The sequence below is a fragment of the Oreochromis niloticus genome, unplaced genomic scaffold, assembly GCF_001858045.2.
Source record: "Oreochromis niloticus isolate F11D_XX unplaced genomic scaffold, O_niloticus_UMD_NMBU tig00002136_pilon, whole genome shotgun sequence".
Taxonomy (NCBI): Eukaryota; Metazoa; Chordata; class Actinopteri; order Cichliformes; family Cichlidae; genus Oreochromis; species Oreochromis niloticus.
Window position 1 is genome coordinate 154727 of NW_020327578.1, and position 21412 is coordinate 176138.

General features: G+C 40.3%; 1 protein-coding gene across 1 annotated transcript; it reads right to left on the bottom strand.

Moving 5' to 3' along the window:
- Positions 1 to 2398: 2398 nt before the first annotated feature.
- On the bottom strand, positions 2399 to 7009 carry LOC109199728 (uncharacterized). The gene is made up of 2 exons (XM_019355044.2): positions 6856 to 7009; positions 2399 to 5531 (listed from the first exon to the last, which is right to left on the bottom strand). Exon 2 carries the CDS (start codon positions 5210 to 5212, stop codon positions 3764 to 3766), a length of 1449 nt encoding a protein of 482 aa, XP_019210589.1. The 5' UTR covers positions 5213 to 5531; positions 6856 to 7009; the 3' UTR covers positions 2399 to 3763.
- Between the last annotated feature and the right edge of the window lie 14403 nt (positions 7010 to 21412).

Genomic DNA, 21412 nt, shown 5'->3' on the forward strand with positions numbered 1-21412 from the left:
CACTGTAAGATGCATAATCAAATTGGTAGACCCTCAAGGTGTGGAACTGAGACGAGCTCGACGGTTGAGAAGACGTCAGTGCAGCTGCAGAGGGCCAAATGCTCTCTGGCACATGGATGGCTATGACAAGTTGAAACCATATGGTATTGCTATCAGTGGCTGCATAGATGGTTTTAGCCGCTATGTTGTATGGATGGAGGCTTATACCACAAACAATGACCCTAAATTGATTGCAAGTTATTTTCTGAAAACAGTTTCATGCATCAATGGATGTCCAGAGAGGTTACGTGCTGACCGAGGCACAGAAAATGGTTGTGTCGAACAAATGCAGATGTTTTTATGGAGAAACCACACAGACAGTTTTGCAGGTGAGAAAAGTTTCCTTTACGGAAGAAGTACAGCCAGCCAACGTATAGAAGGATGCTGGGCTACCCTACGCAAACAGAGTGCACAATTTTGGATGAACTTATTTCAAAGTTTTCAGGATGATGGCCACTTCACAGGGGATTTTTTGGACAAAAGTCTTATCCAGTTCTGCTTTCTCAATCTAATTCAGATAAAAGCATGTGCTCATGCTATGTAATGTCTTAGCTGCAAAAATAGAAAATATAAATATGCTTAGAACATTTTTTTCTTTAAATAAAATATGAATTTTATTTCCATTTTAATATGTCTTGATGCATGCTCAATCAGCCAGGTAAGGAATGATTTTTGACAAAACATTTCTCACACTGAAAACAATACATCCACATGAACAGAATCAACTTTTTGGGATTCCATTTTAATACTTTGATGGAATTGTACTCATGTTATCAGTGGAACTAACTGCCCCTTTCTCAGTACAGGTGCATTGAGCATTAAATTTTTTTATTGCCACATGGTTTTAATTACTATGGAGTCTGTTACCTAGCGGTCCTTTGGGCACGGTTTCAGAAAGCAATCTTATCATTTGGTAAATTCTCTATTGAAAATATATTGTAGAGTCATTGCACACTGAGTATAAAGTGTTGGGCTATCTATTCAACAGTAGAATCATGTAGCACCATTCTGTGTCCATGTGCTTTTTAGTGACAGTGCTATTTTGTTTTTGCTGCTTGGTTTTACATTAATTAGAGGTCACTTTCTATGTCTGTTGATTAATGAGTTAATAAGCCTCAACTTTGGCTAAATCTACTGGTACATGGTCTGTTTCATACACTTATATTGTGCTGTTTTTCATGTAGGATGAACTTGATGAAGTTGTGAACACATGGAACTCGCACAAAATCCGGCCAAGTGGTAGTGCAGCATCGGGTCGACCAGTAGTAATGTACTCATTTCCAGAGCTGCACAGTGCTGAGGACAGACTGAAACCTATTTCTATGGAGGATATCACTTTGTGTATGGAAGAGTGTAGCCCAAAAGGTCAATACCCCTGTGATGAAACAGTCTTTGAACTGTGTTGTCTGCTTATGGTAGAAAATGAATGGGATGCCCCAGGAGATCCACTTGGTGCTGCAGATCTGTATATTAGGTTAAGAGAAGAAATACTGCAAAGTATTTAAGAAACTTCAGTGTGTAAATGTACAAATAAATACAAAATATTTCTCTTTATCTTGATAACGTGATTTGATAGTAGGTGCCATGTCTTACAAGTACCTTTTATGCAGGTATTTCAGCACTGCATTAAATGAAAGACATCTTTTAGGTGTGACCGAACATGCCATTTTTCAGGTCATTCTGTCAGAATATTGCTGTTTATTACTGCTGTAATGTAAATTCAGAGTGCTGATAGGAGATCGACACCAACTAGTATCATTTTATGTTGATCATAGTAATAAATACAGTTTGGTTGGTATCTTTTCCCCCCCCAAGTAAGATTTATTTCTACATTCACACTACCAATAAACAGAACTGGTTATATATTGCTTGAAAAAGCTGAACATTGTGATATTATCAATCAGTTATGAAACACATGTTAATCCTTTTAAAAGGCCATACATTAAACTGCATTTACAAATGTTATATTTTTGATTGAATCATAAGTGTTGTAAATCTGCCTACCAGTCAATTGCAATATAAATTTCTGTGTTTTGTTGCCAGATATGTGCATAGTATATAAAATATAAACTGACCAGCTCACTGTTCATTGTTTTCTGTATCAACCTTTATTCTTAATATTCATGGCTGGAAGCCCAGGCGCCAGCATGTGATATGCTAGGTGCCCAGGTTATCTGTGGTATGTTTCAGCAAACCATAGTAGCATTAACATTTCTAGGTCTTGACAACAGAACGTTTCTATAAACGTATCATTGTTAATATTTCAAGTCGTTATGCCTTTTGGGGAGCTTTTAGTGCAATTATATTAAAGCAAAGCTATTATAATCATTTACACATATGAAGATCCATCACCTAATTATTATTTTATTTCACTTCTGTTAGTTGTAAGATATTTTAGCTGGTTTTCATGTAAAATGACCATGAGTCATTGCTATACTGATGCAGTGTGAGGTGTCGTATACAAGGCTCCTTTATGATATGAATCCTAAAATTATAAGAAACATACCAAAAATATTTTGACTTTTATTTGTAGTATCCCAGCAACAATGCAACAAAACAGTTCCTGCAAGTGGAACCAAGTTATTGTCCCATTAAGTGCAACATGTTTTACATTTATATTTGTGTATCTTTATGAAATGTTTGAAATTAAAAATAAATGGTATTCTTCCATGTTACTGAGCTCATGTGTGGCAGTCTCTTGAAATCTGGCATGTTCAAATAGATAAGGAGCTTGATGAACATATTCAAAACAACAATACAAATGTACTGTGTACAGTAACATTTTATTGGAAAAAGTTTACAAGAAACCTGTTCTTGCCAATGCCAATAACATGGCTAAAACTCATAACCATATAAGCTGCCCTGTAACAAGAATGACTCAACTTTTAAAACAAACTTACAGATCTCATACAGTCTTGTTACGCATCAGTATACATCAGTGACTTACTGTAAAGATCATGAACACTGGCTATTGTGGTATCACATAAAAACAAGTGTGAATGGTTGAGAACATACATGCATACAAATAAAAATGCATAATTTCTGGCAGTAAAAAGACATTTTTTCAGGTGTTAAGATTAATACTTTATCTGAGAACATGACAATTTGGCATTACAAAAGGATGCCTGAATAATCACAGCACTTGACCACTGCACTGAACTGTACAGTGTTTATTTATGATCTTAGTAATCAATAACTGTCTTCAAAACAGACTGAATCCTTTAAGCAGCTTGAATCAGTTTGATGGATGAATAACAGGAAAACAAGAAAATACCATCTGAATGAATTAGTCTTACTACTAATTACTTAAAAAAGTATTTGACTGTGCTGAATTCTCACACCACACATGGTGCATTAAAGAAATTTTAAGAGCAGTTTAATTATAGTTTATAGATCTTTAGTATTCTTTCTTCATGCTTTTGCTGAAGGTTTCTGTATTACAGCTGTAAAGCTTGGATTTGGTGAAGACAGCTCTGGATATGGTAGTAAACAGTGTACCTGTTTGTTTTGTTTTGTGACTGTATCATGTAAAACTCAAAATGATAAAAGAAACTGACATATTAGCCAAAACTGGACTTCTAACAGAGACGGGAAACTTCTCTCTAATTAAAAAAAGTATACTGTATAAGTTCAAAATACATAAAAATACATATTCCTAACATCTCTTTACAGTTATGCTCTAGTGTGAATGAGCAGTTCAAATGTAGCGAATTGCTGTGAGAGTCTAAACAATGTCCATCACCCAGACATTACTTTCAAGAACTGCATTAAATTCAGAACGGAAATCTGGGAAGTTTTCATAGCTGTTAGCTAGCTGCAGAACATTCCCACACGTGTGTCCGACTGGTCTTCTTGTAAACTCTGTCATATCTTGAAATTCCACATAAATACTGTTTGTTACTATAAGGTCAGATCCGGTGCAGAAACGCATAAATTTCTGAAGTTTAATGTTATCCAACTCTCTGATGAATCTTTTGAGATGATTTTTCACTTCTTTTTGTTGTGGAGTCAAATCCACAGCAAATTTCAGGAGCTGGCACACTTTTTTTGAAGTTGGTTGTAGTTCAGAGAATAACTTGGTCAGTGCCTCCGGACTGAGGGAGATATGAGGGTTGATGATCTCCCTCCAGCAGTCAATAACAAACATTGGTTTTTGGACAAGTTCTTTGTGTGCTATTTCATCAAGGATTGTAGGAAGAGTCTCAGCAGTGATTCTTTTTCTACAGCCATAGCTGTCAAGAACTTCCATAAGATCATTCAAGTCAACTGCAGAGAAATTTTTTACTGCTTCCATCAAAACATCACATTCTTGGCTGCTGACAAACTGTAGAAAGTGTGCTTTAAGATCACTGTAAACACCATTGAAAAGCACTTGCTCCAGAAAAGGGATTGCAAGTTTATTTGGAAAATACTGACATTCTTCATAACCTTTCAAGAGTATTCGCCCAACTGCCTTCCATTTTTCAGCAGGAAAATCATGGCGAATGAATGGCACTTTAACTGTTGCACCTAGGGTGCATCGCTCATAAAATTCATGCCAGAAGCATGTGAGTACATCTCTTAGTATTCCTGATCCAGTGCCTGGTTCTTCTGTGTTGTCTGGAAGTATGCGCTTCACATTCAGTGTTTTTCTCAAAATCTCTGCATCAGAGAAAGCAGTAATCATGTCACGTAAAGTGTCAGTATGACGTATGGTGATTGTTATTATGTTCTCTGAATTAGGTGGACTGAGGGGTACAAGAAAACCCTCATAGACTAATGTGTCTTCTGTATCTTCTTCAGCATCAAAAATTGGCCCAAAAGTTATTTCTGGATCATCTGAAATTTCTGAACCAGTGATGACTTCATCAAAATTACCCCTGACTTCCCCCACTTGCAATGGATTAATATCACTGCCACTGCTTTCTGAGACAAACACCACTTCAGATGTCTCGCTGGCATCTTCTTCAGGATCTTTTGGTTTTGTTGCAATGTAGAAGCTTAACATTGTCAGTTTCGCTGCCTCATACATATTGCCAATAGACTGGCAGGTATCATCAGTAAGGTGGTTCTGTTTAAAGTCCCAAACCTCAAACTCAAAATCTGTTTCACATCCCTTAGGAGATATGCCATTAGGAAAAAAAAGTTTCTTTCCTTCTTGAAGAATATCTTTTAATCCAGCATCAGTGGCCATTTGAATTTTTCTAGTGCCACCTCCCTGCTTCGCTCTCACCTGTTTGGCTACTTTTCCATCACTATCCTATCTCAACATTTCGTGTTGCTTTTTGCTTCTTTGTCTGTCTTATTCTTGCATCTGTATGTGAAGTGTTCTCCTTTGGACTTTCTTTTCTGGTTTTCATTTTCTCACGAAGTTTTTGCAGAAGTCCTAGTTTTCTTTTTGACAGTGGTTGCTTGCTTTTGCAGAAATTGAAGAGGGCAATTCGGTCTCCGTACGAGGGAATGTAGTTTGCCAAAGTTGCGTCATCCATCAGTGCTATGACGTCACAGTCAATCTGCACACAAGAAGAAAGAAAAGACAGTCATTTTCTGCAACATTTACACTGCAAAGCAATATTATGGTTAAGCCTCTTAGGTCACCACTAATGGCAGCAGGAGAGTACTGACTGTAGTTATCAGGAAAGCTATCTATTTTATGCAGGGCGAAACACAATAATGAAAGAGAAAACTAATGCATAGCCTTTCAGTAAATAGTAAATCCTAATCTGTATTTAAAAAAAGGCAGGACTTGATTGGTTATGATGTAGGTAGTACGTCTTCTAAGGATGTTCTATGACACTGTGGTGGCATCTGCTGTCTTTTATGTTGTGGTCTGCTGGAGTGGTGGAATGGCAGAGAGGGACAGGGGGAAACTTAACAAACTGGTAGGGAGGGCCAGCTTTAGCGGCACAAAGTAACATTACAAATCACTCTTTGGCACAACATCGGGATTTTTCGTTATTTATTTATTTTTGTGTTTATGCGAACAATATGCCTGATTTGCGACTTTCTGCACTTCTATTGGTTGTTCAAACAAACGTCACATCACTCCGAGGTCAAAGTTCAACACGGCAGCGCTCCTCAGCCAGCACTTTTTATTTTATTGTTCTATAAAAAAAAAAAAACCCAAATACTGTATTGAATTTATTTTTTACCGGTAGTGAACTGTAGTGCAGCCTACCATTTCCACACGCAGGCGTTAAGTGCACTGGGCAGCTCAGAGTATAAGATATGATTTCCTTCTTGAGCTGACATACATTACACAGTGCAGGAGAACGATGACGTCATTCTGACATTATAAACAGTTAACAGTTTGCTCATTTCTTCCGACGCTGTACCACTAACTTATACACAGTTACATGCACAACATTAGTTTGTGTTAGCATGTTGTGAGGGGATCGTCAGTCGGCCACCGTCAGAACAACAACCGGGGCTGTGTCGGTGGCTGTGTATGAACGCCACCCATTTTTCTGAGTGAAATATCCGCATAAACATTCATTACAGTTTCTCTCCTCCGCTGTACTAAGTGTAACTTACTGCCAATATCAAATATACCAGTGTTATTGGCAGGCGGCTAGAATCTGTAACACAGCTCCGCTTAACTGCCTTGAAAAACTATGAAATAGTAGAACAATAAAATAAAATGCAACGAACCCATCTGGGATGATCCTGCAACAGTTAAAACGTCAATTCACCGAGTATACTGTAACATCGTGAAACACGTTCATTCCTATATAACATTATAAACTAACAAGCATGCTAACAGCTAACCGTAACTGTACCGTAACTGTTTTCCTGTAAAAATAAGAGACACCAAAGTATCTCTCTTTTTTTACTCACCTTCTGCTCTTCCATTAATAAAATAGCATCTTCGGGGACCCCTCGGCCACGCAAAAAATCACTTATATCCACCATGTTTAGTGAATTAGGTCTCCACCTGCACACCTGGACACATCCCTGTCACTGAAGATGGGTGCCTGCAGGTGCCCACCTCAAAATTCTGAGATTAAAGTCAGAATTCTGAGAAAAAAGTCAGAATTCTGAGATTAAAGTCAGAATTCAGAGAAAAAAGTCAGAATTCTGACTTTAATCTCAGAATTCTGAGAAAAAAGTCAGAATTCCAAGATTAAAGTCAGAATTCTGAGATTAAAGTCAGAATTCTTTTTTTTTTCTTTCCTGTGGCCCTAATCCTCTTCCGTACAGTAGTGACTTGAGGTGGAGCGAGTGTGTAACGCTCCCGCCCACACACCCGCTGGACATGACCGCGAACACGCCCCCCTACACTTTTTGCGTAGCCCGGCTGCTCGAGTTTTTTTGCTGGTTTACCGCGACTGACGACTCGGTTAATTAAGGTCAATACAACCATTTCACTGTTATAGAAAAAAACACACAGCTTATCATCTTATAGTTCTAAAATCACTCTGTTGTTAATTCGTTTGCTAGATTAGCCGCTAGCATATGCGCTGTGTTGGAGGCTTGTTGCTAGCTAGTTAGCAATGCTACACACCTGCTACTCTAATAGTCTGTGTTATTGAAGGATTCAGCACTTCTTATGTTTGTTTTTATCCATTTTTAGACAGCGATGAGATCATCTGCACACTCCACAGAGGCCCAGAGTTACTGTTAATATCAAAAAATATCATGCTGTCCTTTGAGATTTTAACAGAAGACTGTGAGTGTAATGGATCTAAAACTGTTTAAATCTTCAGAGCCCTCTACAGCCTGGTAACACGGAGACTTTAAAAACATCAGCAGAACGTTTCAGTGTAGTCTAATTTATTCTTTTCATTTTATAATAGAGTCCATATTATATCCACAGCTACATTCACCCTGGAGAGAAACTAGTGAGGGAGACCATCAGGACCAAGCTGGGTTTCCTGGGTCCAGAGGTTTGGAGAAACTTCTTCCTTTTCTTTCATCACAGCTGTCCTGTGCCAGATGTTCTGTTGACCCACTGAAAGAGGCTTCATTTAAGAAACACCAGGAAGACTGAAGCTCATCGCATAGATCAAGCAGGACTCATGATCTTCACCAGCAGCTCCCTCACAGGGAAATCTTCAGCACTCCTCCATAGGCCCGATCCAGGAGATGGATAAACCCAGCATTTCATGAACACTGTGATGAGACCTTTGGTTTGTGTAATTTTATAAATACTCGGATACTCCCCAGAGGCTCCAGACTTTTACATAAAGATATTATATTCAGTCCTGTAGAAAGTTATATATTTAAAAATATATGATCCTCTCTGGTTACTCTGGGATGAATAACTCTGAATCACTTTATGGTAAATAACACACTATCTGCAAAAAACTGTGAAAGAATTCCAGATCACAAGTTTGTAGTTCAACATACAAGTGACGACCTTTGACCTTCATCAGGTTTTATTTAATTGTGTCAGAGAAAATCTCATATGCTCTTCATGCAGCTGAGTACATCAAGTGTTTAAAACGGAAGCTGTGCAGGTCTGAGATCAGCAGCTTTGTGAAACACCAAAGGTCCTGTTAATGCTGATATATAATGACACTGTTACATGAGTGATTAATCTTTTTGTTTTTTTGTCTTTAACTTTATCAATAAAGCTGCAGCTTTCACTACAGCACATGTGGTACTTTAACCTTTGTACTGTTTTCATCAGCTCATTTTGCAGTTAACATGTGAACATGTTGGATGATCTGTCTGCTGTCACTGGGTGGTGCTGAGGTCCGAATCTGAGGGCAGCCCCTGTAATCACAAAGAGAACAGAACCATCACAAACTCAAATATAAATTTTATCCCTCAAAATTGAAATAAAGCTGATTCTTCTGTCCTCACACACTCAGGATCTTAAGTTCCTCTCTTGCTGCTGTTTAATAAGATATTTAATAATCAGCTCTGCTGAATACTTAATACTTGTAATAAAAGTACAGTAACAGTAATTAGTGACTGATTAGCCCGGAATGTTTCTCTTGATTTCTTTAGTAAATTCATTCACCTGCACAAATTAGCTAAACGAACCCTGACAGCCGAGTGCTCATCTTAGCTAGCGAGGTCTCAGGAGCTAGTTGTCAGGGTTTCTGGGTCGTTGACCCAGTATTTTCGGTTCATGTTCACTGTTTATCTTCTGCCTGTTTCGCTTCCTGTTTTATTGTGTTAACCTTGGTCCATGTGTCTTCACCTACCTGCGAGTCCTGCGTTTGGGTTCCTTCTTCCTCGCCTCCACACAAAACCTGACAGAAGCTAAGGACGGTAGTTACGGATTAGCTTACAAACACGTTTAACTTACCGAAAAAGTGCAGCGGGGCCTTGGGTCTTTCTGTCAGGTAGTCCAGTTTACTGAAGAACAAATCAGACTGTCAGGTTAAAACACTCGGTCGTGTTTTCGTAGCGTAAACGCTGGCCCTCCTCTCAGAGCCTACGCTCTATCTGCTATTCCCAAACAGAGATACATAAGTTTCTCCGTGACTGCAGCTGCCAGTCAAAGCTGCTATGATGACGTTTCACCCCAATTTAACATCACCGCGGTAGAAATTAGAATCAAACTTATGGGAAAGGAGACCCCTTGGACATCAATTAGCATGATGAGAACTATTGATAACAAAAGAAAGAATCTTTGGAAAAAAATTATCTAAGGAGAATAAATTTATTTTAGTCTGACCCCAGTCTCATCCGCTAACATGGAGGAGGCGGGGTTTATGACCTATACTGCAGCCAGACACCAGGGGGCGATAGAGACGTTTTGGCTTCATTTTTGGGGAGCTGTGGCGTCGTCCATGTTTTCTACAGTCAATGGTCCTGAGTGATTCGCTTACGTTTATGATTCAGCACAGGAGGGAGGGGGTGAGTAGCTCAAATATGCTGTTAGCATGTTAGCAGAGCGATGCTACTGTGAACCGAGGAGCTATTGTCTTGATGTGAGCATCTACTCAGGGTTTTTTCTTCCAGTTCAGAGCAGAAATTTTTTTGTTAAGATACTGGATGTTGTGTTTTTCTCCACAATTTTAATTATAAGCTAGATATATTGCTGCTAACAGCAACAGAGATGAGTCAGTGAGTCAGTTGGGCTGGTGAATCATGATTCAGGAGTCAGTAAAGTGATTCTCGAGTACTGAACGATTCGTTCATGATTCGCGCATCACTACTGCTTTCCCTAAACTCTTTCCTTGGCCTCGAGGAAAACGTCATCGTGAGAGGGAGAATTGCTAAGGACTCAGGGAAAGAGAGGAGCGATGCTGAGAATTAGAACAGCCTTTTTTTAGTAGTGCACACAGCTAACTCTCTCTTAAAATTAAATACATATTGTTTACTTAGAATTTACTGTTGTGATCCAGTGTAACTCTTTTTCTCCTCCCTGTTAAGGATCTCTGTGACTAAAATAAAATTCCCTCTATCGATTACTGAACTGCACTGAAGTAAAACTTAATCCTCTAAATACGACCTGCCTAATTCCAACTTTTTTCGTTATCTTCAGGCTAGAGATTTTGTAAAAACGCAGTTCCCTCACTTTCCCAATCGGCCTCCAGAAACAAATCTGGATATCATCCTGCAGACCAGTGGCAGAGCGGGGGGGTGGCTTACTGGACTTAAGCCCGGGTTGTTTTTTCAGAAGCCCGGGGTCTTTTGGAGTGTAATTTTTTCATAGTTAGATGCCTGACTGACAACTGTATAAAATAAAAACTACACACAATATTCGAAGCACATAGTGGCACACTGTGGGAATGTATGACTGCGCGTAAATCCCCCCTAATATTGGTATGATCCGAGCTCATGACCCTGATGAAGGCCACAAGCCGAAACGTGTTGGTCAATTATTAAAGCTGTTCTTCATTTCCCAAGTGTTGCTGGAGTTCCTGCTTTTTTAATTCTTTCATCTTCTCCATGCACCTTGGAAGCAGGTGAAGTTGTGCCAGGATTTTTTGCTGTGATTTATGATCCAAGCTCAGACACTAAGCGACTGAGCGAGGGGGCCGGGGGAGCTGCTGCCTCGAGTGCGCTGTTTTTTGCCATTCCTCCCGACTTGAACTCATCTGGCCCCTCAAACAGGCCCTAGCCTTTACCACTTTACTAGCTCGGAGGCTTATTCTGTTGAAGTGGAAGCTTCCCCACCCCCCAACTCATGATCATTGGGTGAGAGATGTACTCTTTAACTTAAAGTTGGAAAAACTTAGATTCTATCTAAAAGGTTCTATTAGGGCATTTAACAAAATCTGGAAATCATTTCTCTTGCTGGTGGACACCATCACTTTACTTCCTGAGTCTGAAGTGAACTGAGCGAAGCTACATTATAAAGTTTTTATTTTTATATTTTCTTTTTTCTTTTTTTAATTTAATCTATCTATCTATCTATCTATCTATCTATCTATATTTGTTTTCCCTTTTGTTTCGTTTGGTCCCTTCTCTGTTTTTGTTTTGTTTGTTTGTTTTTTGCGGGGGGGTTGTTGTTTTTTGGGGGTTATGCTTGTTATGTGTATGGGTCTTGAGATGTTTTTTTGTTTTTGGTTTTTTGTTGTTGTTTTTGTTTTTTTGGTGTTTTTGTGTGGGCAGAGACTGGTTCTCTGCGGTGTCTTGTCTAGTGTGGACCTGGTAGGGGGAGAATTCGGGTTGGAGGGTATAATGGACATACACTGTTCTGAAATCAAGATTGACTTTGCTGTCGCTAACTTTGTATGTCATTGTTGAAATCAATAAAACAAAGTTGGAAAAGTAAAACTTTAAAAAACCTTTTTCGAATTCCACTTTAATAAACTGCATTTCAAAAAACATTTTCGAATTGCACTTTAATAAACTGCATTTCAAAAACCTTTATTGAATTCCACTTTAATAAACTGCATTTCAAAAACCTTTTTCGAATTGCACTTTAATAAACTGCATTTCAAAAACCTTTTTTGAATTCCACTTTAATAAACTTCATTTCAAGAACCTTTTTCGAATTGCACTTTAATAAACTGCATTTCAAAAACGATTTTCGAATTGCACTTTAATAAACTTCATTTCAAAAACCATTTTCGAATTGCACTTTAATAAACTGCATTTCAAAATCCACTTCCCTTTCCTGTTCGCTCAGGGATTAACATGTGGATTAGCAGTTGGATTAACAACTTCATTTTAAAAATCCTGCTGCTATTCAAATTAGCCACACCGTGGGATGTAAGGAGCTCTCTGATTGGGTGTGTGCTTGTACAAAGGCCGTTCAGCCTCGGGATTTACACTCGGCTCGACACGGATATGTGAAGAATGAAGGGACCCTGGAGCGAAACGGAGAGCCCAACCTCTGACTAAGTGCCTGTTTTCGCAGTCTGACCACCTGTTGAAGGTAACGTGCTAACGTGGCTAACGCTAGCATCACCGCACGTAGCCCCGTTATTTTAAGGTCATCTTAGCTTATGAAAATATGTACGAGCTAGCTACGTGTTTTGTAAGCTGCTGTGCTCTTCACAAATAAAGCTGGAAGCAGCTCAGACTGTTAGAACCAGCACTGGGGCCTGTTACATTTATACAGTGTTAGAGCAATGGCTGCAACCTACAGCCTTTAAACTAGCGATTACAATGCTGACAGTAAACTCGTCAGTCCAGATATTACCACATTACTTTGTGATACTTAGAGTTAAAACAACTGAGACAGGCTGATTAAAATAACAGCTGTCAGTTCTCTCATTCCTTATATCAAGACTGGAGATCACACTACTGATTTCAGTTCATTTAATATGTGAGTGCACAGATTCATTCTCAACTGGACATAAATGATGATCAAAGGTTGTATATATGATGAAGTCATCAAATCCCAGCCTCTAACACAGTGCGCTGAATCTTAGCTTTGAATGTCCAGTATATTCTAATCAGTGGAATTTAAGCATTCACTGAACCTACAGTATCTACACCTGTGTGGCAAATGTGTGGTAAAGACACAGATAATGAAATTTAATTATTAATACAATATACATCATGAAAAATGAAAGCTGAAATTGATTCAGTTTAGTACTTTTCTCTGTATGCTCTGTGATTATAAAGGCCTTAAATTCTGTGATATAGGGCTTTGGAGCATGATGTCACGGGAGGGGGGCCACGCCCCCTCCCGCCATGACAGTAGGCCAAACGAAGCACACGGAAGCGTCAGCTATGGTTCGTACGTACTGTGTTGTCAGTTGCAACGTTAGATCACACGATAGGGAAGGCAGGAAGCTGGAAAATGGGCTCTTTTCATCGTTTCCCCTCCTGGAGGCAACGGGAGGGATCTCATGTATCCGATATTACTAAACGAAGACGTCAGGCTTGGATTGCAGCGGTCAGACTCGGACCGGCACGCAAGGCGAGTGCAACGAAAGTGAAAAAGAGCACCCATCGGAGGTAACCCCCGCCCCAAAAACATACAAAATTGTGCTCGTTGTACGCTAATCTGCACATAACTTTCAGATGAATCACGCACCTGGAATACTGGTGTACATTTACCTTATGGTGTATGCACTAATTTTATCTTACATGCTTTCATTATGCAGCGGCACAAGTAATAGATGAAGATCTGACAGAAGACCAACAACAAAATCACCATGTCATGGAGACTGTGGACAGGAGTTACTCATATCATGTGAGGGTGAAGACACAACACTGCTTGATAAGAATGTTAAGGTGTGCTGTGTTTTGGTGAATATGTGCCCCAGTGTGGTTGTCAAACCAGGGCCAAATGAAACTTGCTCTTGTTGAATATTCATAAAACTGCTGTGTTTCATTGTAAATAATTGTACTTTCTGTAAAGTGGTTTCAATTAAACAGAAATGAAAAGTATGTTCATTTTTTTTTTTATTCAAGATCTGTACGCAAGTACATGTGCAGGTACGCATGAAATGCAAAGTATTTACATGGCAACGCACAGCTGGCATCAATCGTGAATCGTTCATCTAGAGCAATTTGGGGGGCAGCTGCTGAGGAGAAGTCAATGTTATGTGCAACCTCTGGCTGTATCTTGGTCATATGGTCAACGTACTCACAACGTGGAGGCTTAAAAACGGCCAAATCTTGTACCCAACCGTTTGTGAATTAGATGTACGCCTCCAGGAATTTATAATTCCGAAAATGATTCTCCATGTATGCGCTGACTCCACAGACAAGGTACGCGAAAATATCGGGATAGGACAACGGTGGTAGGCTGTCTGGGTTTCCGCTCCACTGCCTTATTTCATACGGGTCCACATTACCGATGCACGCTATTTTTTCCAAGTTCCAAGTCGCGATACAGCCCTTTGTCTTTTGCGCTGATTTTAAGCATGGTTCTGACAGTCCTGCTTCCAACACAGTGTGTTTGTTTTGATTTGTGGCCTTCTATCATGGGGCCGCAATCCCACAATGCACTGCGGCGTGACGTCAACTCCAAAGCCCTATATACTGTAAATGATTGAGGTCTTAAAGTACTTAAATCACTGCTGATAGTCTGGTTGTTTATATTTTCACATGTTTTTGTGTCTGTAGGGCTGTTTGATGACGATATGGACTCCTCTGGGAGATGACGACACACCCACATCTGTTCCATACTGCAGCCATTGATGTTGTTACAGCTCTGAGGCAGCTTTGGGCCATCAGACGCACACACTGGAAAACCAGCACCTGGACTTCATGCAGGAGAGACGGCCTCAGTGATGTAGGTTCATAAGCGAGTTCAAACATTTCTGGCCTCTTGTCACTTAGATTTTGAATGCATTTAAAGCGGGAACTGCACACCTAGCTGTCAAAAGTTTGGCAGCATGAGTACTGTAAAGTTTTGTGGGGTCCTTGTTAAAAATTCCACAAGCACCACACCACATTTGTCATTTTTCACAGTACATTTTTGAAATTACATATATATATATATATACATATATATATATATATATATATATATAGATATATATATACATATTAGAGCTGGGCGATAGAACGATAACGATATGTATTGCGAAATAAGTTTTTCTCAATAGAAAAATTAAACTATTGCGATAGACCTCATCTCTTTCTTGCTCTCTTAAAAGAAAAAAGAAAAAAAGAACAGCCAATCCAAATTAAGTAGCGCAGAGCCGAACAAATCACAGCCGCAGTGTCACGTCACGTGACTGTTACGTACAGCACAAGTGCCAAGTCGCACATGTGTAGTTGTTTGGGAAGCAGCCAGCCGCCGTGCCGCCCGGGTAATGGAGGAAATGAGTGTGCCAACTAGAGAAAAATCAACCGAGAGCGTGGGTGACCAGGTTACCGAAGAGAAAAGAGATGATGGTTCCAATGCCGGAGAGATTGTCAAACGGAAGGGCCAGAGAAGTTCCGTAGTATGAAGGTATTTCGTAGTGATGTGTCCATCGCAAACGAAATGGCTCTTAGAGCCGGATTTTTGACGTGAACGACGCGAGCCGGCTCCTTATCGTGAGCCGTGGGTTTTTTTTCTTTCCTTCTCTCACCCTCTCTCTCGCACTTTTTTTTCTGCTTCATTCCGCACGCGAGCCTTGTGCTTTGCGCTGGGAAGAGGGGGGAGGGGCGGTAGTTACACTCGCAGTAGCACAGGAACAGAGCGGGAGGGAGAGACAGAGAAACAGAGCCAGGGACAACAACGCCACATTAGAAAGGTATAGTGATCATCCACAACTATTTTCAGTTGCGGATGATAAAGGATTCAGAAAGTTCAGAAAGCTATACAACAAGGAGAGACTGAAAATTTCCTTTTAGTTCTCAGTTTATTTGATATTGACAAAAGTTGGCCAATTTTGTCTGTTCTTTTGTAAAACAAAGATTTATTTTCAGAATTAATATTTTGTTCCTAAGTGGAATTGACAATTTAGTAGTCTGTTTTGTTTGTTCTATTTTGAAACTTAAACACATTAGCGGCTGCCTTTTGTGTAGTTTGCAATATTTGCATTTATTTATCTGAAAAAGTCTCACGTTCCTTAAGTACATCTGCCCTGTTGAACTTATTATGGGAAATAAATATTTAAATCAAGACAAGCTGCTGATTATTTGACATTTTACTTGTGAGCAACGGCACATTTAAATCTTACAAATATCGTTATTTGGCTTATATCGTGATATATATCGTTATCGCCTGAAATGAAAAAATCATATCGTGATATGAAAAAATCTTATATCGCCCAGCTCTAATATATATATATCCTAGTTATCCACTTTTCAGTAATTTTTGAGTAAATGGATGTCAGTGATAAATCAGTGGTAATTCACCTGCAAATGTTTTTAACAAACTTTGTTTTTTGTAGAATTCATCAGCAGCTGTGGAGAGATGCATTTGAATATCTTCTGGTTCCACTTTTCCTTACCTGAAAGCTGAGCATTGCTGATTTCTGACAAGGACACAAACCTCAGCGCTTATCATGGATGTTACATCCTCTGTGCAGCAATTCCAGAGAAAACGAGAGAGCAACGACCACTCATTAAGACCAGCCAGAAATCTGTCCCTTTCTGGCAGCTGTGGAAACTTCCAATAAGAAAGTTTGCATTCTTAGAACAATGCTGGGTCATGTGTGATGTGTCATATGAGGATATTACACTGTTATGGCCCATCTAGGCGCGGCCAGACCACAACATAAAGGGTGATCCATCCCCGTCCAACCCCAAGCAGCACGTCACACACTTAATATTTTGTGACAGTGATTTATTTACAATGAGTGCAGTTAAACAAAGGAAGGGAGCATATCATAACTTCAGGGTGAACCCAAGGCCAAAACAACAAACAAAAGGTAGCCTATCTCAGGAATAAACACAACTTACCTACTCAAAAGAACTAAACCAAACGACAATCACTTTCCTCCCTGCCTAACAAAAACAGGAGAAAACTGATCAAACAAAAAGGCGGTCCACCCCTACATGCTCTTACATTAACCAACATAGTAACATAGTGACACAGTGAACGGTCTGCCGGTTGGGTTGGGCCGAGGATGAATGAATTGGCAGTCCCTGGCGGTCTCTTCTTATCCGCTGCCTCCCGGTCCTCAGCCAGTCGGTGCGAGCCATCCACCCTGGATGCACCAACCACGGAGGAGCACCTGCACACTCAAATTTACATATGATTACGATCACAGTCATAACATACACTTTGCCTTAATTCTGTTCAATTAAGTGTTTTGATCGCTGATCTAGTATGGCAGCTTTGTGTTGTGCTGCAAGTTAAAACCCATTGTCCTCATGAGCACAGCATCTAACAACTCTCCTTAAAAAAGTCGATTGACTTTAACTGGACACAATGGTTTCCAGTGGGAGATACATTCATCACTCATCCGTGACACTGGAGAAGTCACCTGGATGTAGGGCTGTGCGATATGACCAAAATCTCATATCCCGATATAAAAATTCTATCGTCCCGATAACAATATAAATCACAAAGATTTAACATTTTCTGTAAATTCTGTGAATCTCTGGCAGCTCGTCTTGCAGGAAGTGTTTCCAGCTGCACGTCGTGTACCTGGAGTCGAGTGTTTTAACCGATGCATAAAACTACACATTTTTAGTCATAAGTTGTAACAGCCGCCGTTTTTCTTTGTGAGTATTTATTACACAGCGTGCTGCGAGGAAAAGTCTGTTCTAACGTTTGGGTTTATTTTTTAACACCTGACGGCTCTTTTTTACTTCGCATCCGTAAATAATCTGCTCTTTCACGTGATTCAGTTTATTTTGAAAAGTCTCAAGAGGATCTTGAGCTTTTTGATGCAGTCTCAATCATCCAGGAAAGTAAATCTCCAAAAGTTGAATCTGTTCATCTGGACGTAGCGTTTTGTGGGAGAAGCGTTTCGTCACTCATCCAAGTGACTTCTTCAGTCTCAGCTGACTGCAGGTTTCCCCAAACCTTATAAACAGGACATCTGCATAATGACTGAAACCAGCCCACTGAAGGAACAATGGGCTGTGAGGTCAGTTCCTTAATCATAATTATGCAAATTCCCATGACCATGGGAATTTGAGAAGGTGAGAGATGTCATTATGGAGGCAGATGAAACCATGGTCTCGTACGACGTTACATCTCTCTTCACTTGCATCCCAGTCACGGAAGCGTTGGAGGTAGTTCGTAAGAGATTACAGGATGACCCCAACCTCAGCAACAGGACCACTCTCAGCATCGACCAAGTGTGTTTGCTTTTGGAACTGTGTCTTCATTCCACCTACTTCACATACAAGGGTCAGTTCTACAGGCAGAAACATGGGTGTGCCATGGGTTCCCCAGTTTCACCCATCGTGGCCAATTTGTACATGGAAGAAGTGGAAAAGAGGGCTTTGCTATCCTACCCTGGAACACCAGCAAGCCATTGGTTCAGATATGTGGATGACACCTGGGTGAAAATCAAATCTCAGGACGTACTACATTTCACGGATCACATTAACTCGGTGGACCGACACATCAAATTCACCAGGGAGGATATGAAAAGTGGCAGGTTAGCCTTCTTAGACAGAGATTTCCATCAGTAATGGGGGGCATCTAAAAGCTGACATGTACCGTAAACCTACGCATACGGATCAGTATCTAAGGTTTGACTCTCATCATCCACTGGAGCACAAACTGGGTGTCATCAGGACGCTACAACACAGAGCAAACACCATCCCCACTGACACAGCGGCCAGGGAGGCAGAAGAACAGCACATCAAGAAGGCCCTGAGTAAATGTGGTTATCCCAGCTGGACTTTTGTCAAAGCTGGGAAGGCACCTAAAGAAAGCTCCAGCCGATCCAGGAGAGAAGGACAACCGCTGCCCAGGTGAAAACCTGTAGTGATCCCATATGTGTCAGGAGTATCGGAGCAGTTGAGACGCATTTTTTCGAAACACTGGGTCTCTGTGGCTTTTAAACCCCAAAACATGCTGCTCCAAAAACTGGTCCACCCCAAGGATTGGGTCCCCCGACACAAACAGGGTAACATAGTGTACGCTGTTAAGTGCCAGGAGGATTGCCAGGATTTATACATCGAGGAAACCAAACAACCTCTGGCGAAGCGGATGGCACAACACAGAAGAGCAACCTTGTCAGGCCAGGACTCTGCAGTCTATTTACACCTACAGGCCACAGGACACTCTTTCAAGGATGAGGATGTACACATCCTGGACAGGGAGGAACGCTGGTTTGAGCGCGGAGTCAAGGAGGCCATTTACGTGAAGAGGGAAAGACCATCTCTGAATCGAGGAGGGGGCCTAAGGGTACATCTTTCGCCATCTTACAATGCTGTGATTGCAGCCATTCCCCAACTCTCTGTGAATGGGACTCATGGCCATTGATCAGTGGTCTTTGATCAGTGGGTTTTGGTCAGTGGTTGTTGATCAATGGTCATGGGAATTTGCATAATTATGATTAAGGAACTGACCTCACAGCCCATTGTTCCTTCAGTGGGCTGGTTTCAGTCATTATGCAAATGTACTGTTTATAAGGTTTGGGGAAACCTGCAGTCAGCTGAGACTGAAGAAGTCACTTGGATGAGTGACGAAACGTTTCTCCCACAAAACGCTACGTCCACATGAACAGATTCAACTTTTGGAGATCTTGAGCTTTATTGTGAAAGGTTTATGTGGAACATAAACAAGCGGACACGCGATGCTGTTACCATCATTGTTGCTAACGACATCGCATAAAAACAGGCACTTGTCCGTCTGTAGTGTGGTTATATTAAGTATAAGAGACAGAGAGAACTTTAAGAAATTAATATAGCCATTACAGTGACCGTCAAAACGATGAAAAAATATTGCCGTAAACAGTTTATTTTGCGACACCACGAAACAAACGATAGCATAAAATGAAACTATAGACGTTTTTATATCGTCATCCGATATACAGGTCCTTCTCAAAAAATTAGCATATTGTGATAAAGTTCATTATTTCCTGTAATGTACTGATAAACATTAGAATTTCATATATTTTAGATTCATTACACACACCTGAAGTAGTTCAAGCCTTTCATTGTTTTAATATTGATGATTTTGGCATACATAACTCATGAAAACCCAAAATTCCTGTCTCAAAAAATTAGCATATCATGAAAAGGTTCTCTAAACGAGCTATTAACCTAACCATCTGAATCAACGAATTAACTCTAAACACCTGCAAAAGATTCCTGAGGGTTTTAAAAACTCCCAGCCTGGTTCATTACTCAAAACCGCAATCATGGGTAAGACTGCCAACCTGACTGCTGTCCAGAAGGCCATCATTGACGCCCTCAAGCAAGAGGGTAAGACACAGAAAGAAATTTCTGAACGAATAGGCTGTTCCCAGAGTGCTGTATCAAGGCACCTCAGTGGGAAGTCTGTGGGAAGGAAAAAGTGTGGCAGAAAACGCTGAGAAAAAGTACTTTGGACCACTGAGCAACAGTCCAGTGCTGCTTCTCTGTAGCCCAGGTCAGGCGCTTCTGCTGCTGTTTCTGGTTCAAAAGTGGCTTGACCTGGGGAATGCAGCACCTGTAGCCCATTTCCTGCACACGCCTCTACACTGTGGCTCTGGATGTTTCTACTCCAGACTCAGTCCACTTCTTCCGCAGGTCCCCCAAGGTCTGGAATCGGTCCTTCTCCACAATCTTCCTCAGGGTCCGGTCACCTCTTGTCGTTGTGCAGCGTTTTCTGATACTGTTAGATCTATGTCCCTCTACAGAAAAAAGGCAAATATTTCATACAGCCATTACTAGCAGCTCCAAAACTATGGAACAATATGCCTTTTGAGATAAGACAGGCCTCTTCTGTTTTTTTGGTTTATTTGATTCTGTGCTGTTTTATCTTATTTTAAACATAGGGCTGTTTTAATTTTAATGTATTATGTGTTTTATTTTTTTATTCTATTGTTCTTAACCTATTTACTGTACAGCACTTTGGTGCTGTGCTGGGAATTTTAAAGTGCTTTATAAATAAAGATGGTTTGGATTAGATTGGATAAAATTAAATACATCTTGTTCTCTTAGAATTTATTGTTGTGATCCAGTGGAACCCTTTTCCTGCTCCCTGTTATGGATCGCTGTGACTACAATAAAACTCCCTCCATCCATCACTGAACTGTACTGAAGTAAAACATCATCCTAAGGACTGCAGTACACCAAAGGACACCACTAATAAACACTGATTACACTCTGTTCTTCTTGCAGCAACAATTTTTTCTGCAGGTAACAATTTCCCATGTTACCTGCAGCTGCAATTGAGCAGTAAGACTGTATTTGTCTCTATTCAAATGATGATTCAGTGAATTTGAATTATTCTGCAGCAGGAGAATGACCCCAAGCATACAGCCAAAGTCATTAAGAACTACCTTCAGTGTAGAGAAGAACAAGAAGTACTGGAAGTGATGGTACAGCCCCCCACAGAGCCCTGAACATCATCGAGTGTGTCTGGGATTACATGAAGAGAGAGAAGGATGTGAGGAAGCTGGTAGGAACAACCTACCTTCAAAAACTGTGTGCAAGTGCACTCAGAAGAATTGATGCTGTTTTGAAGGCAAAATGT